This window comes from Phyllopteryx taeniolatus, chromosome 16 (genome assembly GCF_024500385.1).
Source record: "Phyllopteryx taeniolatus isolate TA_2022b chromosome 16, UOR_Ptae_1.2, whole genome shotgun sequence".
NCBI classification, from domain to species: domain Eukaryota; kingdom Metazoa; phylum Chordata; class Actinopteri; order Syngnathiformes; family Syngnathidae; genus Phyllopteryx; species Phyllopteryx taeniolatus.
Genome location: NC_084517.1, coordinates 11,915,105 through 11,938,925, shown reverse-complemented (window position 1 = coordinate 11,938,925; position 23,821 = coordinate 11,915,105). Strand labels below are relative to the sequence as shown.

The 23,821-nt window shown below is 39.0% G+C and overlaps 2 protein-coding genes across 5 annotated transcripts in view; one reads left to right on the top strand and one right to left on the bottom strand.

Moving 5' to 3' along the window:
* clec16a (C-type lectin domain containing 16A) overlaps positions 1-20,612 on the bottom strand; it is a 32,255-nt gene extending 11,643 nt beyond the window's left edge. The window contains exons 1-17 of one of the 4 annotated variants that reach the window (XM_061748113.1): positions 20,401-20,612; positions 19,787-19,915; positions 18,037-18,170; positions 17,384-17,532; positions 15,723-15,828; positions 12,325-12,448; positions 11,927-12,101; positions 11,782-11,832; positions 9,583-9,699; positions 5,446-5,755; positions 4,267-4,378; positions 4,087-4,187; positions 2,894-3,013; positions 2,692-2,801; positions 1,091-1,135; positions 121-171; positions 1-11 (exon numbers count right to left, since the gene is read on the bottom strand). The exon at positions 1-11 is cut by the window's left edge and continues 118 nt beyond it. In XM_061748113.1, coding sequence (XP_061604097.1) covers positions 1-11; positions 121-171; positions 1,091-1,135; positions 2,692-2,801; positions 2,894-3,013; positions 4,087-4,187; positions 4,267-4,378; positions 5,446-5,755; positions 9,583-9,699; positions 11,782-11,832; positions 11,927-12,101; positions 12,325-12,448; positions 15,723-15,828; positions 17,384-17,532; positions 18,037-18,170; positions 19,787-19,915; positions 20,401-20,474 — 1,919 coding nt within the window. In that variant the 5' untranslated portion in view covers positions 20,475-20,612. Of the gene's footprint in view, positions 12-120; positions 172-1,090; positions 1,136-2,691; positions 2,802-2,893; positions 3,014-4,086; positions 4,188-4,266; positions 4,379-5,445; positions 5,756-9,582; positions 9,700-11,781; positions 11,833-11,926; positions 12,102-12,324; positions 12,449-15,722; positions 15,829-16,452; positions 17,330-17,383; positions 17,533-18,036; positions 18,171-19,786; positions 19,916-20,400 lie in introns of those variants that run through there. The other 3 variants (XM_061748114.1, XM_061748115.1, XM_061748116.1) reach the window with 3 other exon arrangements.
* Positions 20,613-20,759: 147 nt separating this feature from the next.
* Positions 20,760-23,190, top strand: dexi (Dexi homolog (mouse)). Its single transcript, XM_061748118.1, has 2 exons — positions 20,760-21,741; positions 22,288-23,190. The coding sequence occupies exon 1, from the start codon at positions 21,361-21,363 to the stop codon at positions 21,628-21,630; it is 270 nt and encodes an 89-aa protein (XP_061604102.1). The 5' UTR covers positions 20,760-21,360; the 3' UTR covers positions 21,631-21,741; positions 22,288-23,190.
* Positions 23,191-23,821: the final 631 nt, after the last annotated feature.

The following is a 23,821-nucleotide window of genomic DNA, read 5'->3' as shown; positions in this document are numbered from 1 at the left end:
AGCGGTTTACTCTGAAATCATCAAGCGCCGCAACCAGACACACTTTAACAACACCAAGAATGCATTTTTCAAACAGCAGGGATTTTGTTTGTGATGAAAACAAAACAAAAACTAACGCACCGTCATGCTCCTGTATTCATCTTCAAACATGTCCAGAAAGATCTCCTCGCCCTGCAAGTCATACATACTTTAAATCTAATGTATCAAAACACACCATTATTCTCCACAATAAAGTTGTGGTTTGTTTAAGTCTGATATAATAGCGAAGCTGCACTGTTTTTGTCTAGTGCTCAGTTACTGCATGAGTGCTTTTCAGTTCATGGTGATCTCATGGTATGTTAACACAGTTACACCAAACAGACTAAGCATTACTGAAAATTAAAGAATTGGCCAGTATTGTGCAGAGTCCTGCCCTTTTTAAAGTTTCCTTTTCTTAATCATCATGGACTATCTGTAGATGATTCATATAAGGGAGGTGTTTGAGCTGATGTATTTACTCGGGAGTGGGTATCGTAAAGTAACTTAAGATACAATTTTATTAGTTTTATTTGTATTAACTTCTTGCAAAAGAATCAACCAAAAATAAAACCTGATGGCAGGTACGGCACAAGTCTGCTATTTGTTCCTCGCAGCTTTTGAAGACAGAAAGCATTCTTATAGTATGGTATTTTAAAATTTCCTTTGTACAGTCTAGATGTGTGAGAGGTAGAAAATAGGTTAAAGAAGATATTGAAAATGACTGCCTGCTGGATTTTTATAGGTTATAATGCTTAAAATAACTGTTGTGACTGAGTCTAAAAGAGAAGGAAAAAGTAAGCAGGGGAGCGAAAGTAAAGGCAATAACTGTAGAAATTGATGCATACCCATAAATTTTACTGCCATCTCAAGTGGTGAACATCAGACAATGGTGTTAGGGAAAGGTGCATGCTTTTGATTGGCTTCTAATACGAGCTGTATAAAATCTGAATTTTTGCTGTTCATTCAATTCTTTAGTTAAGTAATATTGTAAACGGTGCTTTACTTTTCAGGTTAGTGGTTTATCACAGTACTGTAATAAACTGATCGATGGTGTGTTTTGTTGCACATGCACCTTGTAAAATCGCCGCAGTAAGTGAAGACTTTCTTCTCTCGCCCCCTGTATACATGAAACACAGAAAATGTCAACCAGATGCAAATGACGCGTAAAGCACATGAGCACATCAGTTTCTTACATTAAAACAATTCACAATACAGTATACTGTATATGTAGTGTACTGTATATAACTTTTTGTCAAGAAATAAAAAATTCTGTGCTAATGTGAGTGCGAATGGTTGTTTGTTTATATTTGCCCTGTAATTGGCTGGCGACCAGTTCAGGGTGTACCCCGGTTCTCGCCCAAAGATAGATGGGATGGGTTCCAGCACGCTCGCGACATTAGTGAGGATAAGCGGTACGGAAAATGGATGGATGAATAAACAATAGTGCTAAAAACATGTCTCATATTTCTAGCATAATCGAAAGAGTATGACTAGTACTTTAAAATTAATATTTTTTTTTCATTAAATGTCAAATATCATATATAAAAGAATAATGGAACATGAAATAACAGAATACAAGATTTTCCCACTCTAATCTCTCCAAATCAGCAGTCTCATAGATGAGATTTATTTTTGTGTATGTATGCTGCTAAACCCTTCACAGACTGACGTGCAACATGTTTTACTACAGTTGGATTATTCGTGTTCAAACACATCCACCATCACACGTGCCACAAAACAAGGGCCCTCGGAGGCTTCAATGTTTCTCAGCTGTGAAATCAATGAGAGACAAACTAGTGCATTTTTTATAAATTATTTTCCTACACCTAGCCTCTCCTGCAACTGTCTTCAGTTTATGTTTGTTCTTGGGATATTTTCCCTTGAGTTTTATGATTGACTTGACCATTGCATAACATTCCAATTCTTTGGGTTCAGAAACACTTTGGTTGCTTTCGCAGTATGCTTCAGATCATCATCCAACTGCACTGTGAAGCGCTGTCTCATGAGTTTTGAAGCATGTGGGTGAATTTGAGCAGATAATATCGTCCAAAACATTTAAAAATTCATCCTGCTACTTGTGTCAGCACTTCCATCAGTTACTTATGGACCTGACTGTAAGATAATATGTTTACAGAGGTCTGTTTTGATTTAAAAGTTACCATCTTCACCCAAGTTGTCTCGAACATTGTGTGTTATTATGCAGTTAACGACATTCTTGATGGGAGTCTTCTGTCCGTTATATGCATCACTTGCTAAAAAGCCCAAAGTTTCCCAAATTATCACACAATTAAACCTGATCTTAAGAACCACTAACGAAAGCAACATTCTTAAAGAGAGTGAAACAATGACTTGGATGGCACAAACACACACCTGCTTCCTGTCAGCCAGTGTAAGGAAAAGAGGAAGGATGGGGAGATAATCTTGAAATGATAGCAGAGGTCATTTCAAAACAGATGGAGAAAAAATCTTCAAGTGCTGAGAACTGCAGGTTAAATTGGAGGTAGATACTGTTTGTCGAGGGATGGGCGTAACTGTATTTAAATAAAACAGTGACCTATGATAAATATTCCTCAATTAAATTTGGTATTAGTGACACATTTTTGTTGTTTTAGATAAGAGTCTATTTCTGCATTTATGTGTCACACCTAGACATGAATGTCATGTGCGTCATACCTCCAGACAGGCCAGATGAACATCTTTGATTATACACAGACTTCCAGACAACACGGACTGCTTTAATAAAAGGCAGCTGAGCTCCAGAGTAGCCAGACGTACTCTACCATCTAAACACAGAAAAAACGCATGAATGAAACATGAGCCCATGTTAAAAAAAGCCCGTCATACATGTTAGCAATGTCAGTAATGTGCATGTTACCTGGCTGTGCTGCCTGGCTCATTACTCTGATCAACCTCTCTGCAAGTACTAAACTGTAGGAGCTTCTTTCCTGGTCAGGAACTGGCAACTGCAGTCGTTCCAGAAGGTCACGGTTTATACCTGAAGAACGATAAGGAGGGAGTAAATAAGATAAAAATAGTTAAGGAATACATATCGGCCAGAGCTCTCATTCAAATAAATAATCAGTTTATAAATTAATCAATTGGGTGTTATCTGGACCCTTAGTTCCCCTCACAATTATAATTCTCCATTTTAAGACATTTTAGACACTGCTATGCTGCAACCCGCATGACCCAGAGCATAACGCAAAGCTGGGGTTAAAGGTCATATAAGTTAATGCAAAAAGGAGGGACATCCAGTTCTTGGTAATGTCAGTATTGTGCTGCATTTTCTCCACTCGATGATGACCGTCTTCTCTTTGTTCCATGGTATAGTTGATGCCTTGGAAATTCTTTTGTACCCTTCTCCTGAATGATACTTTCGAACAATCAGATAGATCCCTGTGATGCTGTGGAAGTTTTCAGCGGAACATGGCTTGTGCTGTAAGATGTGACGACAAAAATGCAATGAAAGACCTACTAGAGCATCTGAACTTTATTTGGGTCTGCTTTAAGCAGAGACACTTGGTGGCAGGTGTGTGTGCTGCCTCCCATTTAACATGAGATTGAAAGTGATTGGGTAATTCTGCATGTTAGTTTATTTTTATTATTATTCTTTGCTTTTAAAATACTACAAAAATGAAATAATCAAATTACCAAGTTGCTCCCATGTAGAATGGATAGTGTAAGCTCCAGCAAACATACGTCTTTTTCAAAATAACCTTTATTACTGACTTAATTTGTATTCATTTTTACATACCAGGTTGCCACAAAGTATTCTATCGATACACTACATTGCTGTTGCTGACACAGTATTGAAATACCAACATATCAATACTGTCGGTTTCTCACGCAAGTGTAACTAAAGATTTACATTTTGACAGCAAAGCTATCTAAAAACTGATGCGTTGTCATAAAACCCTGTTGAATTTGTGTACTTGTCCTGAACTGAATACATGAGAAATGTACTTTTCTGCTGCTTCACCGTGAAATGTGTGATATGACTTTGCCATTAAGAGCAATTGTGAAAAAAAGGCATGTATATGGGAATACTAAAACTGAATAAAGGACAACCTTTGCTGTGTGAAACTGCATAGAGAAGGCAGAGGACAAACAGGGCGTGGTAGTCGTCACTGGTGCAGTCTAGGGCACTGTACACCATTTCTAAGAAAGGCCTGTGGAACCAGAGAGGATCAAATCGCATACTTCTGCACTTGTGGACCACATCATCCATATGCATGTGTAAATGTGTACCTGCTTCTCTGTGTGTGTGTGCGGGTGGCTGCTGCGGTCTTCTCTTCATCCGTGATGTTCTGCTCAGTCAACTCCGACACTTTACATGTCTCCATCACCACCATCTCTATTTCTGTAAGCACAAGCACACACTGTTGATCAACTCATAATATGCATGATGGATTTTTAAACTACTCGTTAACTCAAAGGGACATAAATACAGTCTAAAGGCATTTCCCTCTTCACTTCACTGATGATTGCTTCATTCACCATCTTAATGTTTGGAAAAATGTTTTGTTTTTTTAATGTGGGATTGGAATCTGCACCTCCATACGGCTATGAATTAACTATTTGATTTCCAATCAATTGATACTGTATCATGCAACCAAGAAAGCCTTAAAAGAATTCATCAGTCATAGTGAATAAGGACTCAGACTTGGATGAACAGTGGAGCCTCTTTTTTTGCAGCACTTATCAGCTCAAACAATAGGTTTTCAGAGAAACACAATGTGAAAAGGAGAATAATATACAGTACTATTAAAGTTAGGATAGTGTTTTATTGTTTGTAGGTTATATTATTAATAGTTGTTAACATACAATATGTCTACACTATGACCATAAAGAATGTTTGACCGCAGAACTGATTATTTCCCTATGGAAAAACTGTTTCCAGTGTGCCGCAATGGATTGTGCTTGTACTAAGAGGTTCCATTGTATTGGTATTTAACTGAAAACAAACACATGCAAACAGAGCTAGAGTAAGAGACAGGTGGACAGGTGAGGAGCACAGGATGGATGATGTTATTGTGGAAGTTGACTTCTAATGAGAAGGAGTTGATGTGTGAACAGTGGTCACCATGGGGAAATTAAAACGTGCCAAACAGGGGAGGCAGGAAGGCTTCATCTCAAAACTAGGCAAAGAGAATTTATTTTTGGTCTCTGTTTCTGAAGTGTTTTGCTCTTATATGGACTTGCACTGCTGGTCACCTTCCACTGAGTTAAAAGGCCGGGGGACTAAAATGTTCTTAAGCAGCAGCAGCAGACAATGTTGATATTGGAACTTGTTTCTCTTTTTGGTTTGGAGACGAGGACTGCTGCAGAGATTGCTTTAAGATAGAAGTGGTGCATCATGGCAGACTAATGGGGGTAAACAGATACAAACAATCCTGCACTGCTGTGTCCAACAGGTCTCAAACTCACCTTCCGCTGTTTCCCCACTTGCTCTGCTTCCCTTAGAACTCCCACATGCTCCTACAACCTCTGTACCTTTTCCCTTCTCCCTCTCTCGGCCTCCCTCTCCTCCTCGGCCGCTATCGTCCCAGCCCTCATCTGCCCCTTCCCGGCTGGAGCTTCCTCCTCCCCCGGCACCCCCGTCATCATCCTCTTCGCCCAGATTCTTGTAGTTTGGCCTCTTCTGGATTCTCTTACGGCCACGGTGGCGGGAGAGCTCCAGCGAGCGCTCCAAAGATTCTGGTGGCTTAGTGAAGCGACGCACCCCTCCGGAACTAGCCTGGGAGGGTTAACAGACATACACGGGTATTAGTATATTATAGTAAAAATAATTACTGATGATGATGACTATTATTTACTGTGAATATCACATAAGGTATTTTTTTGGTAAGGCACTTAAAGGTTATGGGATCGTCGGCACACTCAAACCCTATAGAGGACAAATACTTTCCAGAAAGCAATACACAATAATGACCTTTGCTGGTAGAGAAATACCAAGATAACAGCGATGCAAGACCACACACCACACTTACTCACAGACACACTCTTACAGTAAATTAGTATTGATGTGTCAGGTTGATCCCAGTCAGTTAAGGCTTTCATGCTACATGAAGCAGAGACACACATAGACATACAAGACCCAACCACAGAAGCACACTCGCAGAGGAAACAGCTAGTGCCTAAGATAAGAATTCTGCGAGGGGATAAAAAAAAAAAAAAAAAAAAAAACAGGGTCTTACAGTAAAACTGAGTAATGATGGCAATAAACCCAAATATCCAAAAATGAAATTTTTGAGAAGTGACACTCTTATGTGAATGAATGCACTAACCATGTTTGACCACAATATGCATTGACACCAGGTATTTCCCTCAAAAGTTAAGGCCCAAAAATGATGTCCTCCGCTACGGCCGAATATTAATACAGATAAGGAGTTTAAACTTTATAATACCAAATGAACAAAAAAGAGTTACCGAATCTTCACCTACTAAATACTGGGAGAGTTTCTCATTGTCTCTTTCTCTTTGTGGTACAAAACAAAACAGGAAGTTTAAATCGAAACTCGGGTTCCATACTTCACGTTCACAAACTTACCATGCACACGCATATACACGAGATCATGCAGCACATGTGCGCGTTCGTGTCCACGTCTCTCATTGAAAGTATGTCAAGAACAGGCACCATTATAGTTTATACAGTCAGCATATTCAATGACGGGAAGAAGTTGTTTCTGGAATGTATTCAAAAGTCTTTAACTGAAAAAAACTGTATATTATTTAGGGGCTTCATATTATTTTGGGATTTAGGTTGCATAGATCTGGCAAAAGGACCGTACTATACAGTGGAATGTCAAATGGTATTTTCTTTGTTCATCTTGAAAAAAAAGGTCCACTGGCAACACCGAGTGGATTGTTTGACCTCCGATTTGTGCAGAATTAGAACATTGTATTGACCCTGCCTGAACCTTCTCTCTCTGCCAACATTTCATTGACATTATCCATGTGAAAAACAGTTGAATCACGACAGGTTGGTTGTGAAAAGATGTAAACGTCATATTAGTACTGTCAGTGTTAGCATGTGAAAAAATTATGGGAAACTAATGTATGTTGAGCGGCACGGTGGCCGACTGGTTAGAGCGTCAGCCTCACAGTTCTGAGGACCCGGGTTCAATCCCCGGCCCCGCCTGTGTGGAGTTGGCATGTTCTCCCCGTGCCTGTGTGGGTTTTCTCCGTGCACTACGGTTTCCTCCCACATCCCAAAAACATGCATTAATTGGAGACTCTAAATTGCCCGTAGGCATGACTGTGAGTGCGAATGGTTGTTTGTTTCTATGTGCCCTGCGATGGGCTGGCAACCAGTTCAGGGTGTACCCCGCCTCCTGCCCGATGACAGCTGGGATAGGCTCCAGCACGCCCGCGACCCTAGTGAGGAGAAGCGGCTCAGAAAATGGATGGATGGATGGATGGATAATGTATGTTGAAAGCAGTTCTATAGACAAAAACAACATACTATAATTGATCCTTCCGGTGAACAGTTTAAAAACAGTGAAACCTGTGGGATTGCATTGTCGCGGCTGCAACATGCACATAAACCACAGACGACTATGTTTGTAGGGGCGTGTGTGCTACACTTGTCAGATGACTATGTTCTGGTAAACCGCTCACGCTCTCGAGTCAATGCTGAGAAATTAATGGAGGTCATGGTACATTAGGTGGTCACGGTACAAGCCACACACAGACACACTCAAATCATTTTCTGGTCCACAAAACTGAGACATGCCACAGAGATATAGTGATTGTAAGTGTTCCCTCATTCAATTCTTCCACATTATGAGGTTACTAGTATACCAAACTTAAACTAAATAATTAAATATTAATAAATAAATATTAATTCACATCTACCCTGGAGCAGAGTAAACACGTCTTCCGAGCATGAAATGATCAACAAAAAAGTGGTACTGTACACACACACACACGCACATATACACGTTTATATACACATACATACATATATATATATATGTATGTATATATATATACATATACACATACATACATACATATATATATATATATATATATATATATATATATATATATATATATATATAAATATATATATATACACTACATGCTATTACTTTAAAGACCACACAAAGTGGCTACTTGTGCTGTTTGGGTACAGATATTGTCTGTTGTGGTAGTCTCAACCATCAGTGTTGTAAGAGCTCTCACCTCTGCTCGCATTCACTGAAAAGGTAGGCCACTTCTGAAAAACACAAAGCTAGCACAGAGAACAACCACAAATGTTCTCATAAACGCTCACTACTTGGCTAACACCCACCCTACTACAAAAACAGATGTTCAAAACCAAAGAAAATAGGGGCGGGGGGGTTCTAAATTTGAAAATGGAGAGAAGAGGGCAATTATATGGGAAAGTAAGCTTACAGTATCTCACAAAGGTGAATACACCCGTGACATCTTTTTGTGGGACAACACTGTTTTCGTCAATGTCAGTCAGTCTGTCCTGTTAAACCGCTATACGGTCTTGGACACCGTGCTGCCACTCAGTTTCAGGACGTTGGCAATCTTCTTGTAGCCTTGGCCATCTTAATGTAGAGCAACAATTCTTCTTTTTTTTTCCCGATCCTCAGAGTGTTCTTTGCCATGAGGTGGCATATTTAACTTGCAGTGTATAAGAGTGTGAGAGCGATGACACCAAATTTAACTAACCTGCTCCCCAGTCACACCTGAGACTTTGTAACACTAATGAAGCACATGACCCACCGAGGACTGAAAATGGCTCATTGGACACAATTTGGACATTTTTACTTAGGTGTATTCTCACTTTTATTGCCAGCGGTTAAGACATTAATGGCTGTGTGTCGAGTTATTTTGAGGCGACAATGAATTTACAGTTATTTACGCTGTACATTGTCTACTTTACATTGTAGCAAAGTCCTTCAGAAAAATGTAAGGGCTGTTGCACTTTTGTAAGATACTGTAAATAAAGACACTATTTGACATATCCTTTGCGACAGTGTTTAATATGTGTTGAGGCTGAATATACACTTGGACCTGGAAGCAATAACCAAATTTCCCGCATTGGGATTAATTAAAGCTGAATCTGAACATTAAAAACAGAGATGACAATATAAATGCCTTTAAAGAATAATAAAATAAAAAATTATAATTAAAAAAGCCAAAACTGAGAGGAGCCAAAAACAGTGTACCCCAAAAAATACACAAAGTTATCTCATTTGGATATTGCTGCATTGATAGTGGTTTATGAATCAGAGAAAATACCAAAACCACACAGCACCTATACCCACAATCTTGGAAGCAAATGCATATGAGTGGTTATTAGGTCTCTCGCCACATTTTCCACTGGCATTTGTATGTAATATTAATCCATTGAAGCCAGCAGGCATTATGGCCATTGGAGGACATAGGTGTTCAGCCTTGGCGGTGGTCGGCACTCTAATCAGTGCTCTTGTTATTCACAAGTCTATGACGACTGTATCTGTTCTGACTTTTTTGATACTTACCGGTATACATTTAAAATATTGGTTTGTATGTCATGCATGTCTAAAAATAAATAATTCCTACTGTGTTCTTTTGTGTGTTGTGATGTCCTGTCTGTGGGATGAAGACAGACAGGTCTCCATTGAGAATGACGTCGGCCAGGGCGTTGACAAGGGGTCGATAATGGATGATCAGAAACACCTGGCAAATACAGAGAGTGTAAATAATACTCTTACACGTCACCACCCACCCTTATTGTTTGATGTTAGTACAGCATTCTCTGCATTTAACTAATGGAGGACTGGCTGGCAACCATGTGCATGTTTTGGTTATAACATAAATGGAAATGTGTACTGAACTGTTTGGTGGAAGTGCGGCAATACTAAAATGTTAGACCCTGTAGAACAGCCTGGGGTTCTTCAAAAGGTATCAGACAATAACCACAGAAGGTTTGGGGAAGATCAGGTGAGAATTGCAAGAGTGCGCTGATAAGACACCTCTATGAATGCAGCAGATGTAGTGAAGGCAGATGCAGACAACAGATTGGGGGTAAATTATAGACACCCCTCTAAAAGTATTGGAACAGTGAGGCCAGTCAGGGAAGTTTGGTACAGACTGAAAACATTTGTGTTCGATATGAATAGCTGAATATAAGAAAAGCGATCAACATTCTCACCTCTCTGGAGTAGCATTATCATCATCACCTTTTATTTCTAGGTGTTGATACAACTTTTTGTTTGAATCCATCCAGTTTTTATGTGAGCAAAAGTATTGGAGCATGTGACTGGCATGTGTTTCTTTTTCCAGGTGTGTCCAATTACATTGATTACGCTAACAAATGTTTACACCCGAGTTTAAGATTTGTGTTTAATTTATTCTTTTTTAACATTTATACTAGAGGTGTAACCAACACAAAAACCCGAGAGCCATTGTGAAAACCCTAAATTTGTGAAGCTCAAAGAAGATTGAGAAATCAACCACGGCTGGTCCACAAACATTGGCCATATGTCTGAGAATTTAAAATGATCTAGAGAAGGATGAAACCACTGGTGTACTAAGTAACTGATGTCAAATGGGTAGGCGAAAGAAAACAACAGCAGTTGATGACAGAAACAAACATTCTGAGGGCCTTAAAGACCCTACAACAACTGCGAGTGACACAAGCAACAACTTTCAGTGCAGGAGTGAAGGTAACATGATCTACCACTTGCAGAGGACTTCATGAACAAAAGTACAGAAGTACTTTGTGTACACCAGATGATACAAACCACTTATAAGCAAGAAGAATAGGAATGCCATGCTGAAATTTGCTGAATAGTACAATTATAAAGCTAAAGAATTCTGGGACATGTTATGGACTGTTGAGACAAAGATTACCCTTTACCAAAGTGATGGAAAGGCTACAATTTGGAGAAAGGAATTAGCTCTTCCTGATTCCAAACATAAAAACTTATATGTGAAACACAACGGGGTTACATGGCTTGGGCTTGTACGGCTTCTTCACTCATGATGTAATATCAACAGCAAAATAACAGGTCTTCAGAAACATGTACCAATTTAAAGAAATATGCAACCAAACTGATTGAGAGATAATGACTTATAACACCACCATGACAACAAAGGAGTTTAATAGGTAGAAGAAGTGGAATGTTTTGAAGTGGCTAATTAAATCTCCAGATTTAAACCCTATAGAATACACATTCAGTACCTGCTCTCAAGAGGAGTAACCTCCCAGAACAAACAACTAAAGAAGCTGGAGTGAAAGCCTGGAAAAGCATCATGAGAAGAATACAAATGTTTGATGATGTCAATGAGTCACAGGCTTGAAGTTTTTGTAAGCTAAGAATTTTCAAGTATTAAGTGTTATTCCCTTCAGTCTACTATTAAATCTATCTGTTCCAATACTTCTGAACACCTAGAAATGTCGTTTGTTACAGATAAAGTCTTCTAAGTTGTGTATCAGATGCTGATGTAAATGTAAATACAGTACCTGGAAACAAAAGCTGAGCTGTTGATCTCATCTATAATTAAACTTTGTTCAAGCACATATCTTTTCAAGTCATCTCACTGTTGCAATACTTTTGGAGGGGAGTGCAAGCCTCAGTCATTTTGTGTATTTATAAATGTATTTATACATCAACATGGTATTTATTTTTTTTTTTTACTCAAAACGTTTGAACTGTTGAATACATGATAAAACGGATAACATACAATGGGATGAATTATTTTTGTCTATAACCATGCATTTTTAGTTTAAATAAGTGTTGTGCGTGCATTGCCTACTTGTGACAGCAGGTAGAGGGACACCTGAGGGTTGATCTTTCGCTCTTCATGCTAAAAAAAAAACAACAAATGTCCAATCATGGTTACACAAAGCCATAGAAGACTTATTTCTCTATATTGGTCCAGCACTTTTGAACCAACTTACTGTTTCTTGGCTAACCAATGAGAACACATAAAGCGGTAAGAACAGGCGGTTGAGGAGGTGGTCAGTCAAAACATCATTGAGGAATTCACAGTTAATGATGAGGATGTCATTCAGGTAGTGGAGGTGGTCAAGGTGCTCAGCTACCAGGTCGCTTAACTTGCCTCGGTTTTTGTGCCTGAGACACAACAGAGCGGTTTGGGTGGTGGAAGTGTACAGACTTAAAAGACCAATCCATACATTGATCAAAGATGATGGTAAACCAATATCATGAATCTTTCAACTGTCTTTTTGTTCACATTAAAACAAAAAAAGGACAAGCCTGGCCCCTACAGGCTGTAAACAATAACACAGAACTTTGTTAACACCAACAGGAAAAATGGTGGCGACAGGGCACTTACTCTTCATCTGTCTGCACGCATTTGTCCAGTTCAATGACATGGCTGCCGATGAACCAGACCAAGTTGCTGAAATATGGCACCGCTGTCTTATCTCTTATGTAATGCAACATGTGCTGGTTGTCCACTAAAGAGAGCGTAAGGGTTAGGGAGACCACTTGTTACCACATGCTTATAATACAATATATATATATATATATATATATATATATATATATTTATATATATATATATATATATTTATTTATTTATTATTAAGAAATAAAACACTTATGGACTAGCCACTGTGAGTAAGTCACAGTCAAGGGCTGTGCGCAGATTTTGAGTTTAGAGACCAACAGTTTGAAAAAGTATTCTCTCTATTTTCCTGCAGGAAGTAATTGCCAGGTGAGCAAATACTGTTGTTGATATGGTGTATTTTAATGCAACAGGTCTGTTGCATTAAAAGGCGGTGACAGCTAAATCTGAGTCTTCACCTGCAGTGATTAAGACTTTGCAGATTAAATACAGCCAAAGCACAGGAAAATGTCAAAGTTGTTTTGAGTACCAATAAGCCATTTTTGTCATCACAGAGAAATAAAGCACACAGGAGTGATCAATTTTATCAAATCTGTCATCAAAATAATTGTGTGAAGCCCAGACAAAGTCAGTAATTATCCCCACAAATAAATAAAAAGGCATGCAAATTTTCTGTGTGAATGTATCTGGGTGATACAGAATGATCAACCAGAGCATGGATTACAAACATAGTCCACTATTCATAACAAATAAGTACACTCAAACACATAAGCCTGGGCTGGGTATCAATAAAACTGACGTGAGGTTTGATCATTTTACTTGATCCCTCGATAATTTTACTGGAGTATTTTTAGAAACATAGGGCATCCAATTCAGTCTAATTGAAAACATTCATGACATGAGCTCACAGCTTTTTGAGTTAGCTGTGTTTATCAGTAAGCCGTAGCCGCTTGCATCTATAAACATCACATAAAAAGGTAGCTACAGGAATACCCAGCCCTAGAATAAGACTGAATGAATGGAACAAACTTACATGAGACTGGAGTTAGGCAGATGGGGCGCGCAGAGGGGAGGCGAGAGAAGAGGGACAAGAAGAGTCGGAGGAGGAAGTGTGGTTGTTGAGGAGGAAGTTGGGGAGGGAGAAACAAACAGTGTTAATGTGAATATTGGAGTGGCTGTGAAGGGGTAGAGGATGGGAAGGGACCACAAAATTTGTTGTTTTACATGAAAACTGCAGGCAATATCACAAATGGAAAAGGACATTTTCTGTTTTATATAATAATGTATTTTTATGCTAAAAACTGTGTGTACATGGTCAAAGAATAATGTTGAACAAAACAAAACAAAAAAATTCCAGGACACGTGTTTGTACCGCTTATCCCAAGGAATCAACCAGAAGCATCAAATAGTGACATGTTCGTGGAAAAAGTTTGTATGTAGAAAATAAACATTGTCCTAAGCATACAGTATGTCTTTACTAAAGTGTAGCCCTTGGATAGCCCAGCCATAACATGTATCTTGCATTATTATATACTTATTGAAAAGTGCAAATGCATCATGGTTGGCAGTGGACAACAAATGGAAGAACAGTACAGTCACCAAGGTTACATGGAGCACAAGACAGGGATATTAAGTCAGCTGTTGCAAATGTGTTGCAGTGATTGTATATATGTTGAAGCAATAGAATGTTATGCAAAGTGAAGATATGTGTGCAAACATGTTGCTTTAATACACACACAGCGTTATTACTGCAGTGCTGCGCTCTCCAAATTGTTTTGTTCACGTGACGCTGTTCATGTGTATTACAAATTTTTTTTTGTGGTGCAACCTACAAAGTCGAATGTCCCCAAAGTTGAATAGTGGAGTTTGACAATTTTCACATGGAAAATAAACCACCAAAGTCACACAAACACAATTTTGAATCAGAGCATCTGGCATCATTTGTAAGATGCCAGATATTGCAAGAGTTCAACTCAACGAGAATCAAAAGTGTTGACATCACAAGCACACGTTGCTTTTTCTTTGGATAATGTTGTTTTTTTGTTTGTTTTTGTGATGCCACCGTCGAGGGATACGAGTGATGGCAAAGTAGAAAACTGATGATGCCATCACACTAGAAATTGGCTATTTCCTTTGGTACTTGTGTGTTTTTTTTTATTTCGTTTTATCACAAAGTAGCCCTCTTTACCCCATAGTACCCCCATGTGGTGCCACCTGGAATAGTGATGGCGAAGGGGAAAAAGCTATGATGATGACCACAGAACCGAACTAAGCACTTTTCTCAACTTTGGAAAGCGATTCCACCAGTCCTGGCTACTCAGTACAATAGAAGAACTGAATTTACAACACAAAGTCAGCTCTGTTTAGCGGTACTGTGAAGAGACTCAGGCACACACAGTTATTTTCCATTGCTTCATACATCCGAGTCCACTACATATCGTCAAGGGTGATAATATTTTTTTCTATACAGCACATAGCTTATTTTTACACTTGTATGACAGCTAAGAATGTTAAAAAGCACAAAGCATGAAGATGAATCATTTTCACCACTCTGTCCCCAATTCCGTGTTCAATACACTGATGTCACGCATCATCAAAAGTTGAGTAATTGTATTGATTTTTATTTAAAGTTGCAATACAGCTGTTAACGTATTTCCAAACTTATTTCCACATTTTTATCACATCTATCCATCCATTAATTTTCTATACTGCTTTTCCTCATTAGGGTCGCGGGTATGCTGCAGCCAGCTGACTTTGGGCGAAGGGCGGGGTAAAACCTAAACTAGACATCAGACAATTGCAGGGCACATATAGACATACAAACATTCATATTCACACCTAGGGACAATTTAGAGTCTTTAAACATTACTTCAATCATTGCCTGAATGATTCATAAAGGTTTTATGATGACATGGTATGACGCTAAAACAGAGTGTTGTGAAAAATACGGTAACATTTGGAGGACCAACCAGAACGGATTGTGTTCGACTTTGGAGGTTAAACTAGATGTATAGAATATACTGTATATTTATGGCACAATATATTGGGTGTATACCGCACTAGCAGCTTTCCAATAGTTAGTATTCTAAATACATTCATATGACTTGCTTAAGCCATGCTTGGTATCAATGTGCAGCAAAGGACTCGGTGCATAAATAAAATTTAAAACTGCATGGTCACGGTATCACTGGAAAGAAAAAAAATATGCATAATACTTCCATTTCTACAAAGTAAATAAAATAATGGGACCATGCGTTTAGAAGAAAAGCTTTTAAGTGGCTGCAACAAGCTTACAAAAGAGTTGTCTTTTTAGTATCCCATGTAGGTGTGAGAAGGTTGCATGCGTGTGTGTCAATGTGTGCATGCGAGTTCTTGAAATTCACCTTTGTACACGTTGAGGGTGATCGTGCGGACTGCGATGCGGACCATGCTTTCAGGGTGGTTGAAGAACTTTATGGCCTCGGTGTACAGGGCAAAGTCATTAGTGTGCTGTATGTGGGAGAAAGAGAGGGGCACCATTGAGCAAGGCACTGCTCATCCCACAAGGCATCACAAGACACAGAGACAAACTGGAAAGTTCCATTTAAAAAAAATCAAAGATAATTCATCTATTCTATTTGTCAATTATTCTATTCTATTCATTCACAGTATCTGTTCAGCAGTGCTAAAGAAAGGACTAAATAAAGGAAGATTTAATATGTAATAATAATATAATAATTTATATGCTAATATGTAGAAAAGAAAGTGGTGGAAAACCTCACATTAGGGATGGCCTAGTAATCATTTCCTTGCTTGATGAGCAGGACAGTTTAGCAATGTTTGAAATTAATTTTACACATGCCGAAATTCATTTTACAACTAAACATCATCTGTGTTTTAAACAAAGCAAGACGCAGAACTACAAGATGTACTGTATTAACAGAACAGAAAAATAAAAGCCTGAGGATCACAGCTAAACCGTTTCAGATTCAAATTACAGGCCAACTATAGTAAAGTTAAATAACTGCAGTACTGATTCTTGCTGTGAATTATGTCAACATATGAAAGCAGCCAGCCTAGACAGTCATCAGCAGCTGATACCAAAGATACAAACGAGGCCTGATGCCAACTCACACAGTACAATTGTCCTCAAATGTTCACTTTGGGTACAGCTCCCATTGACAGTCCAGTACACTAATAACTTTCCCCTGTACACACAGGCGAAAAGAGGGACTGGTAAACAACCTGTTGTGTAAACCAGTTTACCGGTTTAATAGAAGAGTCAGCCAGTCTTGGCATGCATGCCAACACAACGGGGAAAACACACATACACACTCTCAAACTTCATTTCATTGCAAAAATCTTGAGAGAGTTCATTATAATCACCCCAACCAAGATATGAAACATTATCTCAAAGCATATGTCAAATAACACTTCAGCCAATAAATCACAATATAAGGTACACTATGCAGCGAATAAATCCTCTCTCAGATACAGCAATGCTCAGTTTGGACACTATAAGAGAGCTATATTTGAACCTTATGATTATTATTGTTGGCACTCTGGTGCTAGCAAATAGGATGGACAAAATATTAGAAACCAGTCTCAATGAAACCCAGAGTAGTTTAACACCCATACAAAAAAAACATCAAAACGCAAAACAAAGCAATCGTAGAACTGGACACAGTTAAGGCAAACATTTTTTTTTCATATCCTGGCCCAAATTTTTGTTAAACAGCATTTTTATTTGGTGAGTGAGTATCTATCAATACATGAATCCTTTTGGGCTCCACCATAAATGATCTATTAAGTCTATGATCCAGGAGACTGTTCAGGTGATTCAGACAGATTGTGATATGGTATCATGATAATGTGTCTCAGGTCACCACTTGTGATTTGATTTCAGGTTTCACCAAAGCACTATCACTGCATGATCACTTAAAAAAGAATGACTGTGCCATTGACTGATGGATGACACAACAAAAATCAGACAACAGGATTATGACAGTTTGTCGATTGTTTATGGGTAAACTACAATACAATTCAATAAGACCCGTGGCCTCACCTCATTGTAGAAAAAGTGCACCGTGTGATTGTTGAGTTTGAGCGACAGTGTCTTGAGAAAGGAGATATAGTAGGCCATGATCTCCTCGTCTGAGAAGTCAAACTTGTGGACGATGATGGAGTTCACATGGTTGTTTGATAATAGGTAATCTGCACAAAAGAGGAGAATTTTTATTTTCAACATTTTATTGATTTGTTATTTTATTTTTAGTGCTATTAAAAAAAAAAGTCGTAAAAGTGAAAATTGTAAGTAAAAATATTTCCATTCCTGTCTGAATCACTACATCAATAATCACTGCAGAAGTCTAATAAATAAACACAGTTGGGCTATTAGTATTTCAAGGAGTCCTCACTTTACGATGGTCCTGACCTTCCGAATGGTGCTAATGAACTACTTTGTGCCCCTGCCAGTGTGCAGGCCAACACAGCAGGAAAGGTAAAGAATTGTTCATATAATATTGTGTCTGTGTGCTTATTTTTACTTTTATTTACTACTTTACCACTGCACTAGCGCAGATTATTGATAGAGACTTCATTTGCTCCTTCTTATGTACAAAACTGAGGTCTGCCAATGTCGTAGGAGGAGCGGAAATCCATCATAAACTGAGGAACCCCTGTATTACGTTACTTTCGGTCTGTCAGGCAAATACTTACACAGAGAGGTTTCATGTCTGATGTTCTCAAAGAGTATATTAAGAGTCTGGAGAAGCTGAACGCACACATAGCGCCCTGATTTCTGCCGCAGGATGTTCAGGAAGAAGGCAAACATGTTCTTCTCTAGGAAGAAGCTGACCACAAGGAATCCATCATGTTTTCATTTTAACATCTAATCACCAACATTAAGAATGCTTTTTGTTTATAAAAAGGGCAGCAATCAGTTCAGAAACAAGTAGTATACAACAACAAACAGTTACCAGGCAGACATACTGCTTTTTCCACAAAGATATATTATTTAGGGATAGAAATGTTGTTGATGCTTGTTTTGCCAGTGTAATTTGCAAATAACTAACAACTTTTACAATATTCAGAAGCTTGTTCAGTTGAGTTGATAGTCAACCAGTCTGAGTCTTGCTCCCAAAATACTGCATTAATAGGTAGTGTTCCCCAATTAAAAGTCACTTCCCAGAAAATTCCAACACGATAGGCATTTAATTAATGCTGGGGAACACAGCTGCTGTCAAGAACAACAAAAATCAAAGTACAGTGGACCCACGCTATTTGCGAGGTATTGCCACCGAGCCCGACCGACAATAGTGAATTTTCGCAAAGAACTGCCGCTCCTCTAAAAGTGATTATATTGCCTATATTAACAGCTTCAAACATCGACGTACCCTTAAAGGTGCAGTACAGTAAACAGTTTACAGCTAAGCACGCTGACAAAAAAAATTCTGATAATGATGAAGAATTAATGTAGCGGTGCAGTCCGGTGTAAAACAATGAACATTTGACTGCACGGCAAACTGAATGAGTTACATCAATGGTGCTGACGCTCTCTGAGGCGGCCTTTGCTGTTGGGAAATGCTGCCTGCTGCTTCGTTGGCCGCTGGGTCTGAGCAACGTAGCAGTTAGTGTCTGGCTAGCAATTCGGTGTTTACTGACCCAAACCGCTGGTGACAAAGCAAACTGGCCACCAGTAATAGGTTTAGCGATGATTTGTTGAGGTCTTGTTACAGACTCTACTGGTTTCGTTACCATGTTTAGTCCTAGTTTGGCAACACTATTGTAAGTCAAAACAGACGTGGACGGTACCTTTACAGTACCCCTCTTTCGCTGACTATCAATCACAAATCTAACATAGCTACTGTTGAATTTTTTGATTGCATGAGCGAGTGTGTGCAGGCGGACCACACAACAGCCTTCTGCCTTTCACCGCAGACGTTTGGTTGAGCCGACAACTAGTTTGATGTTTTTTTGGCATGGTTACAGCCGACAGTCACTCGTTGTCTGAATTAAAGAAATGCTACAATACAACGTTAGATTTCTAATTGGATGAGCATGGGAGCGGTGCGAGTGAGGTTGTATGTAGGCGGAACTTCAACCTTCTGCGTAGTGGCATGATGTTTTTGTGGGCGTGTTTATGGCCAAAAGTAACAGTTTCTTGTCTCAATTAAAGATACGCTACAATACAATAAATATCATACATATTGTAGACTGTATTTTGCCATGACAGAAGAAATATAATTTTCTGACTTTTTTTGCCTCAGTACAGAAAATCGCAAATAGTTGAGTTTTTCTGCAACTAACGGAAGGGCTAAAAAAGATTTCATGATTACTGTAAAATAATTTTCAAATGCTGAACTGAAAATATGGAGGGGTCCACTGTAATAGTAAATAAAGGGTTCATACAGGGGTTGTATCTACCTGTCTGCTTGGCAATAATGTTGGGAAGTTGAATGTGACTTACTCAAAAACAGAGCTGTCATTCTGGTCCCCCCAGATAAGGATCTCTGTGATGGAGCGTATAGTCTCCACCAGGAGGTTGCGGTTGTGGTCTGTCACTGTGGTGTTTTTGGTCAAGACATGGTACATGTACCTGAACGCAACAAAAAACATACAATATGAGCAAAATACATATAAATGGGGGTCAATCTGGTTAATCTGACAAACCAAAAAGACACACACCACTTGTATATTTAACTGCTAAACGTGACAGGGGGTCAAGGTTCACTTTCAATATGCAGTATAAAGCTGCAGCAATCAATGTCCTATCCTGAACCATTACTTATAAATTAGCATAACAAAAAACGTATGCGTCGTGCTCATTATTTAGTCTTTAAAGAGCATTTAAATGTTGTCATGATATTCGTCTAAGGTACCAAACAGACTGTGGTCAACTAAAGGCAGCTAGATTAGATATATGCACAGCAACAATTAGCAATTTTACAGAGGAAAACAAACTGGGATATACTGACGCTAGTAACTAAAAACCTATTACTCAGTAACTGTAATTTATTGTACTGTATTACAGTTCTCGTATTGGGCAACGTTAGCATCTCGGTGTTAATGCTAGCTACTCACTTTAAATGATCCAGGGAATGGATATTTTTCAATTTTCCCTGTCCTCCGACCCAGCTCCGTGACCTCCCAAACATGGCTGTGGTTATAAGGAGATTGATAACGGGTCAGGCGGATTATTTCGCTGATGTTAGCGGGTGCATCTGTCCATTACCCCCACTTTTGGTGGAGCTAGCCCACTTAGCAAACAGTCGGTGAGACGGGAGGAGCGAGGAATCATTACGTAACCGCGGTCATCAAGCGGATGCTTGGGAATTGTAGTTTTGTAGTTGTGTAACTGCGTCTATGAAAAACGAAATCTAATTTATTTATTTGTAACTTCCGCAGCCCTTGATGCTAGCTTCTCTGTTTACATGTTAGCTCCTATTGAAGAGTTGAGGAGACACCAGTGTTGAGAAAAGAGACGTTCACTCCGCGATGTCGTCATTTCATGGAGACAGCAATTAAAGATGACGTCGAGTCATTGACGTGTGTGTAGTTTTATGCAGTCCGCAATGTTTTGATGCACTTGGCACGAATGTTGGTAAATGACGTGCGGTCGTTAAAAGAGAACGGAGACGATTATTTGTGGCTCATGCGTGTTTTGATGGTACGAATTTACGTATAGAAATGCTAAATGTTTTCTGTTAGGATATGTTTTTGCTAGGGTTGCGCGAGACTGTTTTTAGCCACTTGGCATGGCTTGAATTCCGCAAAGGCAGAGAACCAATGTCAAGAATGCTACCAGTGAACTACTGTGATATTTTGATACGGCGAGTGCGCTATTTGAAGCTAAGGCTTTTATATACGCACGTTTTATTTTTATCCCTCCTCAATGTACAGCTATAATAGTGAACATCACTCTTTCCTAATCGGGACGGGCAATTGTGTGTCCGAAGCTCACCGGATATGCAGATTTCTAGCTGTCCTTGTATATCCATGTTACCTCAACACTGTTGCGCCTGAACCGTGACTTTCTTCTCTATGATCCTCACAATTTATGCCCAGTTAGATTCAGTCGAATCGCTTTTGGACGAGCATCCCTATATGTTTTATCTGGGCCTATTCTTTGTGAACGTCCTCATTCTCTACTATGCCTTTCTGATGGAGTACATCGTCCTAAATGTGGGGATAGTGTTTATGCCTGAGGATATGGACCGGGCTCTGGTGGACCTCGGGGTGCTGTCTGACCCGGCATCCCTACCCTATGACTCGGACACAGACTTGGATATGTTTGAGGGGTATCTGGAGTGATAAGGCGGTGATGGATTGGATCATAATGCTGGTCAAGATGATGGAGAGATTAGGGACAAACAAGGCATGTCTGCTGGATGTTCATTGTCTTTTTGGACAGAGAGGAAAAAAGTAAGCAATTTGGGAATTTTAGTAAAACATTGGATCAGCCTCACTAAAAATAAATATTTCACAGTTTAGTTTTTTACAGGGCATACAATTAAACACTTGCATAGTTTAACTTCATTAGGTACCCTAATACAAGAACGGCATTACAATACATTTACAAAGATAATCACGCAGAGTTTTAACTGACACTACTGTCAGTGATTTATTTAACACAAATTCAAGTTTCTGACATTTAGCCCTTATAGCTTAAAGAGGGAGGTGTTCACATTTGTTGACACTGTCAGTATGACCTGACAGTAGTACATGATCAGAATCAGAATCAGAATCATCTTTATTTGCCAAGTATGTCCAAAACACACAAGGAATTTGTCTCCGGTAGTTGGAGCCGCTCTAGTACAACAGACAGTCAATTTACAGAACACTTTGGAGACATAAAGACATTGACATGATAAATATGATCTGGCCCCAAATTACTTTTGCATTGTTTCTTTTTTATTTTTTGTCTGTAAGTAATTTTCCACCGCGATGCTTTGTTTGATGTGATTACAGGTCCTCTCAGTGTGAAGATGACCATCACCAAAAGCCAACTGTTCAACCATTGTCCCTTGGGAAGACTCATTCTGTCACTGTGCCGCACCACCAGCCACCTGGGCATTCACACAAGCATTTGTGTCCTTAAACTTGGGACCCAATGGTAGAAAAAAAGGAAGTACTATGTGCTGCACGTGAGAAGATACACATTTTCACTGTGGATTAAAAGTGCAGTATTGATCCAGAGATGAGCAGCATGGTGCCGATCATATGTGCTGTAACCACATCAGCTCAGTGGTGTGAACCAAAGACAAAAGTGACCCTTGCGGTGGAGCCTTTGTATTCCGAAGATTGTTCCATTCTCATTTGCTCACAATATAATTTAATCTATGGAGAATGTATTCTTGCTTTGCAGGCACCCACCCTTTGAGAGGTGTGTTAAACATAATGTGGGTGTATATCTGCTTCACAATTAGGACTGGTATTTTGTGGGTGCACCTCTCAAACATGACACTGGACATACAAGGGTGGGCAACTGTTTTTGGTTTTGCTTTGTTTTGCTCCAACATTTTACTATTTTAGGTTTTCTCTTCAGTGTATGTGTCCAGCATAAATTACTTCTATGATAGCTGCTTGGATCACTGTTAAAACTAAAACGTAATAATGACTTGGTGACAACCTTAAATGGAATCTTAAAGCAGCTACTTCATATTGAACTCAAAATTTTGTCTTGTACATAGTTTTATTTTATTTTACAAATTTAAGAGACTTAAAACAGACTTGCATTGCTGGTTGAATGTTGTTTTATTTTATCTCTGTCTTCTTTGTCATCCTGTTATGGATTGAGAGTTTTCTTCTAAGAAAAGTGTATGTTACCTTGAAGCAATAATGAACTGGATTAAACATATTGGTTTAACAGTGCTTGTTTTTGGCTTTGGGTTTCACCTGTGAAAACTGCATTTGCTGTTAAGCAAACATGGAAGACCAGAGAGCTGTCTATGGGAGAAAAGAAAACACTTTTGAAGTGAAGAGAGAAAATCTATCAGAGCTATTGCACAAACCTTGGGCATAGTCAATACAATAATTTGGAATTTCCTGAAAAACAAAGAAACTACTGGTGCACTGAGCAACAGAGATCAAACAGGTCTTGCCAAGGGTATCAACAGCAGTTGATGACAGAAATGTGAGCGCTGTGAAGAAACACCCAAAGACAGCAGTGACATCACTGCCAACCTCCACAAGTAGGGGTGAAGGTATCACAATCCATTGTTTGAAGAAGACTTCGAGAGAAGAAATACACAGGCCATATCACAAGATGCAAACCACTCATCAGCAAAATCGGAAGGCCAGATTGGATTTTGCAAGTACAGAAATGAGCCAGAATAGTTTTGAAATGAAGTTTTATGGACTCATGAGACCAAGATTAACCTCGACCAAAGTGATGGAACGGCCAAAGTATAGAGAAAGAAAGGATCTGATAATGATCCAAAATACACAAACTCACACATCTAGATGTAAATACCATGAAATAAAAGCTGGAATTCTGTGCTTT